The sequence below is a fragment of the Galeopterus variegatus genome, unplaced genomic scaffold (genome assembly GCF_000696425.1).
Source record: "Galeopterus variegatus unplaced genomic scaffold, G_variegatus-3.0.2 Scaffold531, whole genome shotgun sequence".
In the NCBI taxonomy this organism is placed as follows: domain Eukaryota; kingdom Metazoa; phylum Chordata; class Mammalia; order Dermoptera; family Cynocephalidae; genus Galeopterus; species Galeopterus variegatus.
Window position 1 is genome coordinate 240,339 of NW_007726642.1, and position 16,694 is coordinate 257,032.

General features: G+C 40.5%; 1 protein-coding gene across 1 annotated transcript in view; it reads left to right on the forward strand.

Annotated features, from left to right (window-relative positions):
* Positions 1–16,694, forward strand: part of LOC103588185 (acetyl-CoA carboxylase 1-like) — a 154,415-nt gene that overhangs the window by 113,115 nt on the left and 24,606 nt on the right. Inside the window, exons 11-15 of the mRNA XM_008569806.1 lie at positions 2,632–2,728; positions 5,803–5,899; positions 6,985–7,114; positions 13,034–13,211; positions 15,112–15,224. Coding sequence (XP_008568028.1) covers positions 2,632–2,728; positions 5,803–5,899; positions 6,985–7,114; positions 13,034–13,211; positions 15,112–15,224 — 615 coding nt within the window. The remainder of the gene's footprint in view (positions 1–2,631; positions 2,729–5,802; positions 5,900–6,984; positions 7,115–13,033; positions 13,212–15,111; positions 15,225–16,694) is intronic.

Consider the following 16,694-nt stretch of genomic DNA (forward strand, 5'->3'; position numbering starts at 1 on the left):
TTTTACAAGCTCAGAGAAGTTGAGTGATTTGTGCAAGATCACACAGCTATTACTTAGGAGCTGGGGTTTCATCTGTAGCCCAACTTTAGGTATTATAGAAAATTACCATCCAGGGCTGGCCGGTTAGCTTATTTGGTTAGAGCACGGTGTTAAAACACCAAGGTCAAGGGTTTGGACTTGCAGACTGGTCAGCCACCAAAAAAAAAAAAAAAAAAAAATCACCATCCGGGGTTCGATCCCTCTGGTCCAGCCACCAGAAAAAAAAAAGAAAAAACACCAGAAAAATGTTGATTTTAATTTATAATTTTACATGACTTCAATGCCTTGTCATGTTAATCTTAATAAAACTAAATAATTTTTCTTACAGAGCCAGAAAAATCACCATACTTATCTTCTCCTTACCTCTTTTTTTTTGAGGGGGGAAGCAGCTGGCTTGTCCAGGGATCCAAACCCCTGACCTTGCTGTTATAACACCACACTCTAACCAACTGAGCTAATCAGCAAGCCCCCTACCTCTTATTTTTATACCATGATTACGATAAGAACAATGAGCCTAAGATTCTTATCAGCCTTAAAATCTAGGATTTTTCTGGGAATGAAGTAGGCCTCTTTGCTTTTTCAATTCAGAATAAGACTCAGTGAGTGTTCTCCTGGGAAATATGGGAGTCATCTTAAATGGCTTCTAAGTTCTACCTCTGAACTGAACATGACCTACTCTTCAGGGACAGTGAAGCCCAACTACAATAGCCAATGACTCCTCCCTCCACTAATCAACATATAAGGCAGGAGAATTTTTTTTTTTTTTTTTTGGTCAATATACAATGTAGTTAGTTATTGTGTCCCATCACCGAAACCTCCCTCCCTCCTCCCTCTCCCCCCTCCCACCCAGATGTGTCCCCTCCATTTTCGTGTTGTAAGAACTTCAAAAATAAAAAGTTGTGGTTGTTAAGGAGAAGTTTTTAAAGAAGAAAACATTTCCATTTCAAAATTAATTCTGTAGTTCCAAATTATTGTTATTGAAGTAAGAATCATAAAATGATCCAAGCATATAATGTTAAAATTTCAGCATCCTGATGGACCTAGAAATTTGGTTTAGAACCTTCATCAAAATTTGAGCCCCTCTTTCATGGGATAAACAGAAGTGACTGTGTAGGTGGGCATTATCCTGGCCATTATTAATGAGATCCACAGAATAAAATGAAATTTGTGATAAACTAAGTTTTCTGTTTTTTGGATAATATTTTTTCATCTACTTCCTAGTAATTCATCCTGCTGTCTGTGTGCAGCTAACACTCACTCCCAAATCGAATGACTTCAGATTTTAATTTAGTGGAAGCGTTAAAGAAAGCAGATGATTCCCTGTGATAAGTTAAAGCAGATATCTTCTAGGTGAAAAGTTAAAGTCATTTATTAGAGGAGATAGTGCTGTGATATTCTTCAAACTGAAGCCCAACACGAGACCAGAATCTAAACGATCGGCTTTGGGCTCATGATAGAGAGATAATTTTGAAATGGATGATCACATTTTACACTGGGGCCACAGAAGCAAGGAATGTAGAACACAGTAATTACAAGTTTAGTCTTGATAAAACACTCCCCATCCTGTTTAAGTCAGCAGAGGTTAGCTTGCTCAGATCTCCACTTTTAATTGGTTTTGGACTTGGGTTTTTAGGGGTTGGAGGGCCATGTTCAAATTAGAGGAATTACAGAGAAACTGTTGGCTGAGAGGACAAACTAAGAAACAGTTATTTGCAGAAGCTTTTATGAGGCCTTGGTCAAACATTCATACCTGTGGAACAAAATTTTTTTCTTAAACTAGAATGATATGTCTTGTCAGTGAAGGAAATTCTGTGTGTAAGGGAGGTTAATGGCATTAAGTATGTCCATCCTAACCATTATATTTTTGCTCTCTGTCAAAAGTATGTGGTCATGGCCCCTTCTTATAGAAAGATTATACTTGGTAAACTGTAAATAAAGTGGAAATATCTTGTTGCTTTTCTAGTAGAGAAACTGAGTCCCTTATCACGTCCTCAAATTTGGGTCCTCATTAATACTTATCATTTGGCTGTCTTTAGCTTTCCATTAAAAGAAAATTAGTAGAATCAAACAAAATTGTAAGGCAAGTTTTAAAATAGAAATAGACATTTTGAAAATATCTTTAATGACTTGGCTGCCTTTTAACAAATGCTTGTGGTGTCTTGAAAAAAACCAAGTTATTTATTTAAAAGCATGCAAACTCTGCTAGCTGAACCCCATCGTTTAACAATAAATGATGCTTTTGCTGATAAATGAGTGTTTTTATGCAGACTAGCAAAAGAAATAGGAGATGATGTCTGAAGGCAGATGAACATTCAACTGCCTAATGCTTCCATCTGTTATAATATGGTTTAAAACAACAAACTTCCCAAAATAATCCCCCAAATCCCACCTTAAATTCATCAGTTCCAGGGCTGGTCAGTCTGGTCCTTTGGGAGAACGTGGTGCTGAGAACAAACACCAAGGTCAAGGGTTCAGATCCCCACATGGGCCAGTCGCAAGAAAAAAAAAAAAAAAAAAATCACAGTTCCAGTGCATTGTCAATGGATTGACTGTCTTTATTCTCTCTTTGTTTTCTTTATATTCCTTTTATAGCCCAAAAAGGTCAGTGGTTGAGTGGATTTTTTGACTATGGATCTTTCTCAGAGATTATGCAGCCCTGGGCACAGACTGTGGTGGTTGGTAGAGCCAGGTAAGATCTCTTTTGCTTTGGAAGCTCTTTTCCCTCCCAACTAAAAATAAGAAAGGAAAGGGCCATGACTGTATAGATTTTTACCAATAATGCTCTCTTTGTCTGAACTTTCCAGATTATTGCCATGCCCAAGTCAGTACAACTAGAGTGGTGGTTCCCAGTAGGCATTTAGTGTGTTACTTCAATGATGCATTTAATCTGAAGGCTGGTTTTTGACATTTCCTTTTGATAATGTTGCAAGAAAAATTCTTTGAATTCTATAAAACTCAACTAGAATAGCCATAGCTCACCAATAACTTCCCCTCCCCCAAAGACCATTTTTTTTCAGGAGTCAGTGACAAGTGAATCAGAGACTAATATGCTTTCTATGTAACCTGAGAGAAGTTCCCCCACGGCATTGAGATTATTTAAGTGATAAATGTACTATATTGGATTATAATCAGATTTGAATTGCCTGCGCTCCCACCCCGCAAAAGTTTACCTAAAGCAGGAGTGAGTAGAATGAGCTGGAATAGGTTGATGGGATACCCATATTTTTCAAGTAGGAAATTGAAGTTTCTATTAAATTTTAATACGCACTCTTAAGAAGTGCTTCACTCAATAGCAAGCTCTGCATGAAATAATCTGTAGCACTCACTATAACAAGCACCTGCCAAGGTTGATCTTAATCTAGTTCTGCACTGCAGAGACATGCTGCCTCGGGGACCTGCATCTGGAGCTCACCTTTCTCTCAGGGGCAATAAGTTTTCCTTATCTTGGTGAAAAGCGGCACCTGCTCAAGATTCTCAGACGTGCCATATGGGGTTGAGATTTAGATTCTAGCCTTGCAAATAATTCTAGGCTTTGTGGTTCTCTCAGTGCAGCAGGTCAGCACACTTCATGTTGCTAGTGACAAGGAGCTATAAGATGGCAAATCCCATAGACAGTCTTCCACTGTGACTCTTGAATAGGAGTCAGGTCTGGAGTCTGCTCACACTGAAACTAACAGAGACTAGCTACCTGTTTTCTTTTGAGTCTCAGGTCTTTTACCTCACCCCAGGATTCTGGGTCCCAATGAGAATTATTCTCTATGCCTGGTAAAATTCCCACTGGGGAGGTGGAGGTGGGGGGTGCACTGGAGTGAGAACCCTCCTACCCAGGACTTATCGGCTTGTTATAGAGAGTACTTATTTCACACTAGGACCAACTTTTTTGAGAATTTGCCTCTTATCTATTCTGCTTCAGTTTTCCTATCTGTATGAAACATGACAGGTTTTAAGCCTCACAGAGCCAAACCTTTGTTAAGGTCTTTAAGATCCTCCCATGGGAAATAAGAAAATAATACTTTACACTTATCATTGGAAAAATAGGGATTGTTCTGTGACCAAGATCAGTCAAGCTTGGCTTTGGCTAGCTCTGCCATTGTTTATTGCAACACTCGCTCTGACTTCTTGCTTTCTTTCCGTGTGATGAGTTCTGGGCTTCTTACTCCAAACACATACACATGCTTACAAGTATATAAAACACAAATGGATCTAGCTTCTTTCAAAAGCAATGGTATTTCGAGAAATAAATATAAATGTATTCTTCTGGGATTGTTACTGTAAGTGCTGCCAAAACTCATCTTTGGTATGTATGTTTGGAATATGTGTGCTATTGGCTGTAAATTGTCTTTTATTATTCCATGGCACCTTGTCCAGGGACACACTATAAAACAAGATGTAGCATCTTCATGTGCTAGCCTGATAAAATTTATACGAAGTATAATAGAAAACAGAAGTTGTTCTGAGCTGTTTTCAAGTTCAATAAATAACTGTAATACTCGGATAAAGATGTTCTTTATTAGGTCACATGGGCCCTAATATATAAGTTATAAGTTACCGATTTAGGATGGCTTTTGCAATTACAAGTTTCCAGTTGGATTGTTAATCATTGTGAACAGAAATATTTCTAAACCCTCCTGTGTACCTCCTGCTCATTGTCTCATTGTCTAGAGGGCTTTTGATTCTGATTCAGTGCCGGTAGTTGACAAGGGGGTAGGTGGTCTCCACTCAGGCCCTTGTCAGGCCTCTTGTGATGACAGGAATCCATTTCCAGTAGCCTATGTAACAACCAAAGACCATCCTTCATGGAAAAGTTTGTTATGGAGATACTGTGGGGAATGAGAAACTATAACACATCTCATCCCCAACCCTACGGAACGCAACAGAGAGAATGAAGATTGAATCACATTTTCCAGAGTAAGGACTCAGCCTATACCTTGCATGTTTCTTTCTGAGAATTTTTCTAGGAAATCTTTATGAGGACCAAGTTGGGATTGTGTCATGTAGTATAGATGCAGAGGCTGTGAGCCTCTGAACAGTTTCTGAAATTAATATAGCTTTGAGATTAAGTATATACTTCTGATAAAGATTTCACTGATTACTACTGAAAATTATTCCTGTCCCATTGCTCTTTTCCAATGAAAGAGAAAGTTAAGAGCTTGTTTAACCACTTTCCTACTCTTGGCACATATTTTTCATTATACTCATAACACACCTCCACATACCCCATCCTCACATGCCCAGTGTAAGACCTACTGTACCCTCAAATCTAATCTGGAACCACATTATTAATATTCCATAGAAAACTATAGCTCTGTTCCTCCAAGGCCAGCACTCATTAAAAGTTACTGAAAGTTTCAGGTTCCTACTGCCTTTCAGAGCATTTCCCACCATCTTCACCAAAGAGATGCTCTAGAGTGAACTGAGAAGTTTCATTTGGCAACCACAGAAGTAGGTATGTGTGTGTGTGAGCATACTAGGATGTTGAGTCTAAATACAGAGGTTCCCCAACTACAACTCTTGGTTTGAATTTATCCTCTGTTGGGGCATTTTTGAATAAGAGTGATTCTGAGGGTGGTTTCCCACCATATTTACAGAGTAAATTCCAAATCTGTACAGTCCCACATTTAATTTCTAGAAGAGTCAGATTTCCCTCTGCTCTCTGTTTTTGTTTCCAGCTTCCCCCCAATGTTTTGATATTGGATTGAAAAATAAATGACTAGCTGTAATGCTGATATACATTGGGTTCTTATGTGGCTCATTTTTTATCAGGCTAGGAGGAATACCTGTGGGAGTAGTTGCCGTAGAAACCCGAACAGTAGAACTAAGTATCCCAGCTGATCCTGCAAACCTGGATTCTGAAGCCAAGGTAGGTCACCTTCGAGTACACTGTGCACCTGTGGTTAGAGCTTGTTTCCCTTCTGCAGTGCCTGTGGATATATTGGGAGCACTGCAAACCACCAATTTTAGAGGGAAGGGCATCAGCAGCCTTGAGTAATTTCAGACCATCATGTGCTTACTTGTAAGATGACTCTAGCTGGACTACAAGCTAAATCTGCCTAAACAATTAAATGGGCCTTTACAGTGGTCTTTTTTTTTTTTTTTAAAGATGACTGGTAAGGGGATCTTAATCCTTGACTTGGTGTTGTCAGCACCACTCTCTCCCAAGTAAGCTAACCAGACATCCCTATATGGGTTCCAAACCCGTGGTCTTGGTGTTATCAGCACCACGTTCTCCCAAGTGAGCCACGGACCGGCCCTTACAGTGGTCTTGTTGATGCTAGAAGACAGTCTCCTTTTGTTGGCAAGATGGTCTTACAGAAAGGCAGCTGAGACACTGCTGAAGTTCTCTGACATTGCACAGATTCTCTGAGCATGCATGCAGGAGTGCTACAGCTAGAATTAATAATGAAGTGTGTCTTAACGCCAAGCGTGAACACCACAGTCCATCATTTTTAAAAGGGTGGATTACATTTACACATCCTGACACCATCCAGAAAGTGAGGGATCAGGGAATCCTGGGAGGAGGCTGTTCAGCGATGTCACATCAAGTGTCTGTTGATTAATCACAGTACAGAAGAAGCCATACTAAGCACAGAGGTAAGACGACTTGGAGACTATGTATAGTTGGCTTGCTTTGAGGGGAAATGTAATTAACTCATTTAAAGTTGCCTTTGAGAAGCCTAGAATAAGGGTTCCTAGGAGTACATTCTTCCATCAGAGTCAGTTAGGTTCTCGCTTTTGACTAAAAAGTGGTGGTATAATCACGACTTATAAAGAAAAGTATTTAACAATAGTAGTCAAAGATCCAGGACCCTTTCTTACATTTTACTTCAAAGTTGGTCTTGATGAACAACAGTTTTTGTTTGGTTTGATCTTGAGTTTTCAGTTTTGTTTTTCTTTTCCTTTTTTTTTTGTCTTTTTTTGTGACCGGCAACGGATCGCAACCCTCAGTGTTGCGCCCGCCAGGTGTGGTTCCCAGACTCTGCGTTTAAGACCTATCAGGCTATCAAGGACTTCAACCGGGAAAGGCTGCCTCTGATGGTCTTTGCCAACTGGAGGGGCTTCTCTGGTGGGATGAAAGGTGATTGGCCTGGCTCTGGGCTGGAGGGGTATCTCTGATTACTGGGCACGTTGTGGCAGAGGGAGGAAGGGTTTAGATTCGGCAGAGCCTGTGCATGTCTGACAATCCATCATCCTAACCTTATAGGGATTATGGTCCCTCTGAGATATTTTCTGAGTTGCAATTTAGGAGTGAGTCATCCTGGCTATTTTATCCTACTGAGAGTTTAGAGTTCAGAAGTTTCCTCATGTGCCACTTCTAGGAAAAGCTTCAATTCTGCTACATATTTTGGCTCAGGCCCAGGCCCAGATTGGCTGCTAGCCCTCTAACAATAACAACAACAATTAAGATTCATTGAGCTCTTTTCACCAGAAACTGTGCTAACCATTTTACATGTATTATCATACATAATCATCACAACAAGCAGCTTTAAGGGGTAGGTTATATTGTTATCCTTATTTTACATAAATTGAGGTTTAGGTTAAGTAAATTTCCCAAGATCATTCAGCTAAAAAGGACAGAGTTGGGAGAGGAATGTAAAACTGTCTTACTGTAGTACAGTTAGCTGATTTTAGAGCCAAGGACCAGAACCAGATCTACTAGGATATTCCTAAAATAGAGTATCAAGCTTCCTGAAAAAGGTATTGTCCATCTACTTCCCCTTTGTTTTGGGGATGTCCTTGGTTATTGTAAAAAGAAATTTGAAAAGCTCACAAAAGAGTTATTTTTTTATTGTAGTAAAATGTACCTAATATTTAACCATTTGTAAACGTACAATCTGGTGACATTAAATACATTCACAGTGTTGTATAACCATCACTACTATCTATACCCAAAACTTTTTCATCATCCCTAACATAAACTTTGTACCCATTAAACAATAAGTGCCCATTCCCTCCTCCTCATTGCCCCTTGTCGAAGATGAGTTCTTACCCTGATATAGACCAGGGCCAATTCTATCTTCTGAATTTTGGTGCTGATGCATTCATTTACACACAAGACAAATAAGCTTTGGGGAAGATAGAGAGTCTCGTGAAAGTAGGAGGGGGAGGAACACATCTTTGGTATTTACATACAGGTCTGGATGTTTCCTACATATTATCTCACGTAAAAGGACCTAAGCTGAGAGCTTCTTGTCATTCTCCACATCCCTTGGGGAGATGTTTGCAGTTTTGGTTTCAGTACTGGCTGGGGATTATGCAGGGAGGGAAAATAAACAATTATGCCATCCCTCAGTGCACACAAACACACAGCCAGGAGCCGACTGCACTGTGGGTAAAATGACTCCAAAATTGTGTGTAATGAGTAGGAAAAGATTAGAGACAGCTCTTGCTATGCTGAAAATTGACATTAGTGGAGGGAAAAAAAAAAACTCTTTACTAGTCGGCCTAGGAGGTCTAATTCGAGCAGTAAAAATATAAATAAATAAATAAAGGCATGTCGAGATGGTATTGGTGCTTTTTTTCCAATGAGCTCTATCTGGCCGGAAGGCTATTCAGCATAATGCAAAATTAAATTATAAAAACTGGCTGAATATTTAGATGGAAGAGCCATTTGGAAGCAGTTTATTTAGACGAACCGGCAATGACCCACAACAGGGAGACATCAAGCGTGAAATTTACTAGAAATTAGCACCAGGGTCCCAGCCTCAGCATGAATAGCTTGATAGGATGCAAATCCCAGTGATATTAAGCTACCTCACTGCTGGTGCTACAGGGTCACTCTCAGTTGGCTTTTCATGTTATACTTATTATTTTTTCCCGGGACAGGTTATAAATAACAATAAAAAACATTTATTGAAAACTTTAACTGGAATGAAAGTCTATTTTAAAGTCTCTGATTACTTGGATGTTGAAATACAGTGTTAGCTGGCCATAATGAACTCATGAGAGACATTATGTATATGCAGCTTGTGTATGCCTAATGTTTACCTTCAGCTTCTAACAGATAATCTTCCCCAAGCCAGTAAGATCTGTTCCAGTTTCGAGAGTATCGGACACCTATGAAAACACTCTGCCACCCTGCTCCCTTATTTGGTACATGTGGCTGTCACGCTTTATCCACATTGTATAACAATATAGGCCCTAGACAGGGTTGGTGCCTGGGTGCTGAGAACACACTGCAAAGGCTATGTGCAATCACTATTCATACAGAGGTGCTTTGCTCAGAATGCTAGAAAACTCCAAGCTCCTGCCTCTCCAGTGAAGAACTTACCAGTATATCCCATTCCTAGTTATATTTCTGAGTCTGAGAATTGACAGTCAGCTAATGCATAGCCTTAAAATTCCCTAGATTGATTTCTAGCATAAACCCCGCCCTACTACTCTTTTGCTCTCTCTTAAATATGAAGGGATTTCAGACAGTTGTGTCAGATTGTTGCCAAGTGTTTCAACCTACCTTTCTTTTTTTTTTTTTTTTTTTTTTTTAAAGATGACCGGTAAGGGGATCTTAACCCTCGACTTGGTGTTGTCAGCACCACGCTCAGCCAGTGAGCGAACCGGCCATCCCTATATGGGATCCGAACCCGTGGCCTTGGTGTTATCAGCACCGCACTCTACCGAGTGAGCCACAGGCCGGCCCCTCCATTTTATATTTCCACCAACAATGTATGAGGGTTCCAGTTTCTCCCATCCTCACTATGCTTGTTATTTTCCCTTTTGTCAATTTTAGCCATTCTAGTAGGGATGGAGTGGTATCTCACTGTGGTTTTGATTCGCATTTTTGCAGCTGCAATTCAGCATGAGCCTGTTGACTGTAGAGTTTATGTGTTTGTTTATATTTTAATAGCCTACTTTTTGGGTCTTTTGATGGTGGATTCTGGGTCTGTTGATGTTCCAAGTTAAATGGAGGCATTATGTTGGTCCCAAGCATGTCAGCTTTAATGAAACCTGATGTCCCTTTTCTACTTGCAGTCCTGAGACCTAAAGATATTTGGCAGGTAGATCCAAATCCTTCACGTAGCTGGTAGTGTCATCAGTACAATTTCTGACATTTCTGAACATAGAGGAAATCCAGGCAGCATTTAGAAATATTCAGTCATTTGTTCAAGTCTTTTCTGGTTTTTATTTTATTCAGACATTTATTAGATGTTGGAAAGCAGATTTCCTCAGCCTCAGGCTCTCTTTTTTAGCAGTAAGGATGATGAGTTAAGAATGAGCTAGTAGAATGTGGACTTCAGTGCCAAAAAGATCTGGATTTGGGTCTTATCTTTGCCATTTAACTAAGCCTCACCTGTAACTTGGATATATGGATAATATGATATTCTGATGACTAAATGATTTATGTGTTTGTGTATATGTAATCATGTTCCCTGGTACATAGCAAGCTAACCATGATGATGAAAAAGAGGAACCAAAGTCCATTTCACCAAAGTAAAAAATGCAAACACACTCATCTTCATTCCAAACTGTTTGCATATACCATGAAATCAAGGTTTTTTAAATTAAATGAGTGAAAATACATTTATTTTTTTTCCGTGACCGGTAAGGGGATCGCAACCCTTGGTGTGGTGTCGCCCGTACCGCGCTCAGTCAGCAAGCGCACCGGCCATTCCTATATAGGATCCGAACCCGCGGCAGGAGCGTTGCTGCGCTCCCAGCGCCGCACTCTCCCGAGTGCGCCATGGGCTTGCCCGAAAATACACTTTTTTTTCCTTTTTGTCTTTTTTACTGACCGGTAACGGGATCGCAACCCTCAGTGTCACGCCCGTACTGGGGACCGGTAACGGGATTGCAACCCTCGGTGTTGCGCCCGCACCTCGCTCAGCCAGTGAGTGGGAACCAGTCTCCACATGGGATCCGAACCCTCGGCGGGAGCGCCACAGTGCTCCCAAGCAGCGCACTTCTCCAGTGCGTCACCAGGCCGGCCCTGAAAATACATTTTAAATAAAGTCTCCCCCTTCTTTTGGGAGCTGAATCTGTTAATCATAGATTTTCATGTAGATACATCTTTAACAAATAGAAGTGAGTGAAGAGGCTGGAAACTTTGTCTTCATTTACTTCTAACTTTTTTTTTTCTTTTGCAGGTAGAATGACTTTTCGTACTTTTATTGTTTTATTTTCTCCTTTTATCTGTGCCTTCTATTTCTTATCTATGCATGATACCGTTGAGGGCCACTCCTTTCTGTGACTTGTTCTGAGACTGTACTCTTGGCAGCACTGAAAAATGTACTGCTAATTACACAATTATTTTATTATGTAGCACTGGTTGAAATACCCACTAAAGAATTAATTTAGTTAAAATAATTTGAACTGAGCAATTATTTTCATAACCACAGAATTAGCGTAAAGTGCTTAAAGTCCTTTATTCCCTGCTCTTCATACTGCAGTTGTGTAATTAGCAGTAAATTTTTTTGGTCTTTGCTTTCCTCACAAAGGAATAAATGTCTTCGCTCTGATCATATATACAGAGTATATGACCATACACATTCCACATAGAGTAGGGAGTCTTTCCTGGGGCACCTTGGAATTTCTGAAGTCTTCACAGACAAGTCAGGTTAGGGCAGTGGACAAAAGCATGTGCCTTGCAGTGAACTGTGCTGACTGATGATTTGTATATAGAGCCATTTTTACTTTGGAGAAGGTGGCAGTTTAATTTGCCAGTAACTACAATGAAAGCAATTTTTATTTGGTTTGCTCTTAACTTCCTGAAAAATGCTTTTTTGCCTTGGATTTCTAGAATCAATTTATTCCAAAATGAGATCCTCTTTTTGATAGGAAAGTTTGAACTCAGTTGAACCTGTTACTTGGTGTTAGAAGGTATCCATTGTGGCTCCACTGAAGTACTCATTAAACATCTGGAATCATAAACCTAAAACTTTAGCAATGATTAGACTTCAATGAACTGGCAAATAGGAAGGAGTCCATATATAGTTGGGAAATAAATAACTGATCTAGCTTTCCAGGGACTCACTTTATTTATGCACCAGGAGTCCTTTTCTTCAGGCTGCTCCTGGCCTTTGGGGGATTATAAACTGTACTCTTTAAAAGAATTAAGAGGTGGCTCTTCTCCTTATGTGGCTGTGTGATATTTCCTATATATATGTTTTCATTTCCTCTGATTGGTACTCTATGAAAATGCAACTGTTAAAGAATTAGTTTGTTTTTCTTTCTTGTATTCTTTCCAAAGTGTGTATGTGCTCATTCTTTCATTCAGCAGATGTTTGTTTGTTTTTTTTGAGACCGGCCGCACCGCGCTCAGCCAGTGAGTGCACCAGCCATCCCTATATAGGATCCAAACCCGCAGCAGGAGCGCTGCTGCGCTCCCAGCGCTGCACTCTCCCGATTGCGCCACGGGCTCGGCCCAGCAGATGTTTATTGATCATTAACTATATTTCAGGCACTGGGCAGGACAATGGGGATACAAAGATGAAAGATAGTTTTCGAAGACAAAATTTTTGAAGGATCCATTTCCATTAGCTGCACATTTTAAGATCTCATCGTATGCTAAGTACCATGAGAGAAATTGAAAAGAGCTAGAATTGTTTCTTCCTTCAGAAAACTTAATGTAGTGGCAGAGATCACATATTGATATGAAAAATACCCAGCGTTTGTAGAGCAAGTGTGAATTAATGTGGTGAAACCTGAGTGCAGAAATTCAGGGAGGATATAAAATGGAAATGCAATCTAGAGGGCTTGCACACTGTATCTAGTGAAAGATGATACATTTCTCTTTTGCTGTCTTGTGGTTTTGAAGATCTTCTGGAATGCTGAGTGGAATACAGGTAGAGAACTGCTCTTCAGTCTTCAGCGTAGCCAAATAGGACCTGGGATGGCTGGAACCCCTAGACCTGTCACCTCTGTCCATGAGCAGCTTCCTCATGAGCCACAATGTGCCATACAAATTTTATTTTCCATGTGTGCCATGATGTGAACAATGTTTGGAAACACTGCTTTGGGTAGGATAAGTTCCATGATTTCTAATTTGTCTCATTCTCCATAGATATGTATGACCAAGTGCTGAAGTTCGGTGCTTACATTGTGGATGGCTTACGGGAGTGCTCCCAGCCTGTGATGGTGTACATTCCTCCCCAGGCTGAGCTGCGAGGTGGCTCCTGGGTCGTGATTGACCCCACCATCAACCCCCGGCACATGGAAATGTATGCTGACCGAGAAAGCAGGTAGCGTGCCTTCCTTATTTCCATTCACTGCCTCTAGGGATGCTGTAGCTATTGGTTTCCTTCTGGAGAACATTATAACCAAGACAACTTTATTTGAATCTGTCCATTCCTAAAACACTCCAAAGTCAAAAAAATGGGCTTTCTAAATAGCATCTGCTAGCATGAGAGGGAAACCGGGCTGGAATGTCTTTTTCTCAATGTAATCTCTTATCCCAGATTCATTTACCATGAAGTCCTCTATTCCAGGCACCTCCTAACTCAGAGATTCTCTCCTCCTATTTGTTGTTCAGATGTGCCTATTCACTATCTCTTCCTTAGGTGTGTGGCAGGGGGAGCTTAAAGCAAGTTGGAGTAGAAGGTCTGAATTGTTAGTTTGGAGTTCTAGGATTTTCACCCAGCTCTGCTACTGACTATTGAGAAAGTTGGAGTAGTCTTTTCTCTCCCTGGGCTACTTCTCCTTCTCTGTAGAATGAGCTGGGTGGTCACCACGGTGCACCACAGCACCCACATTCTGTGATTCCAAACCAAAGCTTCATTCTTGTTTAGAGTCCAGGGTCTCACTCTAGCATTCCAGGAGGTTGGACAACAGTGTTTATAGTACCCAAAAAAACTGCAAGGGAGAACCCCGGGCTTGTTGGGAGGTGGTACCTAAAACTAGTTAAGTAAAGCAGATCAGCTCAAACCTAGCATCTTTTCATAATCCGTTCTCAACTCTTTCCTAAGTAGGTAAACTTCACAGCATACTTCCTTGACATTTTCCATTCAAAGTCTTAACATCTAATCATTTTATTAGAGCACCCACTTCTCTCTTTTCCCAAAATATTCAGCCTTCTACTTCAAAAGCTGCTTAGGAGAGTCCAGCAGTTTTACTGTCACATCACTAGGCTAGCATTCTACACTTAGGGGTTTATTATTTTTAAGTCCTAAGCTAGCCCCTCATCTGATATCAGATCAAAGATAATTCCTGTGTAGACTTTGGAAATCAGACTGTCTGATTTCAAATCATTAACTTGGTAGATTTAGCCAAATCTTTTAATTCCTGTACCTTAATTTTCTCATCTGTAAAATGGGGATAATAATAGTACCCTACCTCATAGTGGATATAGACTGGGCATAGGATTTTTGTGAAGATTTATATGTAAGCGCTTAAGTGCCATGTACAAAGTAAACATTAGCTGTAATTTTTTCTTTTTCTTTTTTTCTGGTGGCTGGTGGGTACAGGGATCCAATTCTGGACCTTGGTGTTATCAGCACTATGCTCTAACCAACTGAACTAAGCAGCCAGCCCATCTGCTGTAAATGTTTTTTTAAAAAAGTTGTTTAGGGAAAAGTTCCTGGTGATAGAACATCATCAGCGTGCACTAGAAGTAACCTTGAGACCTTGCACTTTGCTCGTTTCCATAGCAGAGACAGTGTTTTACCTACTGCTTGGCCAAGCCTAGTGTGTCTGATCAGAGTCCTGCCATCAGACTGACAGCTCTGGTGTAGGATAATCAGCATCGACCCCTCATTGTACAGCCTGAGTGCTAGAGGTGGTTTCCCTACCATTGTGCCTACGGCATCTTTTTCTTCCCCCGCTGGAAAATAATGTGATTGCTGTCACTCTGTTATCAGCTAAAGGTGGCGGAATCTGTATTCTTCTCCCTTTGAGATGGAAGTTGACTGGTGTGGTAATGAGAATTATTTTAATTGCTTTTTGCCAGGCCTTTCTCATACCTCACTCAGACTCTTCTCTGATGTCTGCTTTTCTCCCTGGGGTGATGTCTGTGAACCATGGGTGGGCAAAACCATAATGAAGCTATTTCCTGGTCCACAAATTATAACTGGCCTCATTCTGCTGTCTTCTTCCTTTAAAGTGCCTTATTTCTGTTTTGTTTTTTCTTCTTTCTCTCTGATTCAGGGGATCGGTTCTGGAGCCAGAAGGGACAGTAGAAATCAAATTCCGCAAAAAAGATCTGGTGAAAACCATGCGTAGGGTGGACCCAGTCTACATCCGCTTGGCTGAGCGATTGGGTATGTCTGCTTGTCCTCCTGGCGAATCAATGAGCCATTCAGCTGATTTGTAATGAGTGCATTCATAGGCCAGGAGAGGAGGCACTGAAGCATTTGATCAAATTCATGATAATCTTTATTTACTGTCCTCTATATGGTAAGAACCCTGGTAGAATGACATAGTGTGTGTAATAAGAGGGAAAGTGGGCCCTAAAAAAGCAAGTCGCCCAATTTTTCTTCTGATATTTTCTTATAGTATAAATAGCCCATCTTTCTAGGATGTCTTTGTAGAGAATAATTAGCTAGAGTTGCTGTTGGGGGGGCAGGCTAATCAGGCAGACTACTGCTAGACTTAAAAATGTAGTGTTTCTGCTTATCTTTTTGGACAGCCCGCCTCATTTCTGAGGAGTGTGAGAGTCAGTGTCATGGGATAGAAAAGCCAGAGTCCCTACCCAGGCAGTGCTCTGGGGTCATCCAGAGCTAGAGAAATGAAAGTAAAGATTGCTTGCTGTGTGCTTCTGAACAGTGGCTATGGTAGCAATAGCCCTGGGAGCATTCATGCTTGATGCTTCCAGCCATTACTGTGTTGCTCATTTGTTTGCAGAGCTTTTGGAAGGGCACTTACAATTTGAACATAGGACTAAACCATGGGAGCTCTGCGATGAGCCCAGAGTCTGAATGAGTTTTAGACTCTTTTAAAACACTGATTTTCTGCCCAGGTCTCCCATTGAGAGCCTCTTGCTATGTTGGTAAAGATAATTGCTTGAGGGTTTTTTTGGGTTGGTTTGTTTTGTTTTTGTTTTTCTAAAGAAACAGAGAGATTGTTTTTAAAAGGTAGTGAAACAGTGAGTGGAAGGAGTAAAAAAGAGAGATGCTAGCTCATTTGTGTTCCAAATAGTAATTTAATTTATAAGTACCATTCATGGATGGTATACTCACCATTTAGAGAGAAAAAACTTCAGGAGTGTCTGCCTGCACTGTGGAGACTGCACATCAAGGCATTTGGAGCCCTGAGCCAGGCTGCTTGCTGAACAGGGTGACTTGGGTTACAATAAACCCTGTTTGTATCCCATTGTTTGCCATTAAGTAACCACCACCAATAACTCTAACCTACTGCAATCTGATCCTTTTATGGGAGATGCACACATACAATAAGAAATTGGCAAAGTTGTTTCTAAAATCTATTGCCACCCAGAATTGTTGAGGTGCTTTTTTTCTCTCTCTTTTCCAAACAGGATAATTACTTCTGACCAACCCCATACACTTTAATTAAAGTAACTGAAGGTCAAGAGCAAGTTACTTACAACTGTACATAGAGTGAGCTCTAAAAGCTTCAGCCACTGATAAGCATCTCACTTAGATGGTTCATAATTGCTCCCAGCATCCAGAGAGCATTGCTGCTGTTTTTACCACTAATTCTGTACAAAAGCAGCAACACACAATTGCAAGACACAGCAAATTGCATAATTTTCTTTCTTTCTTTCTTTCTTT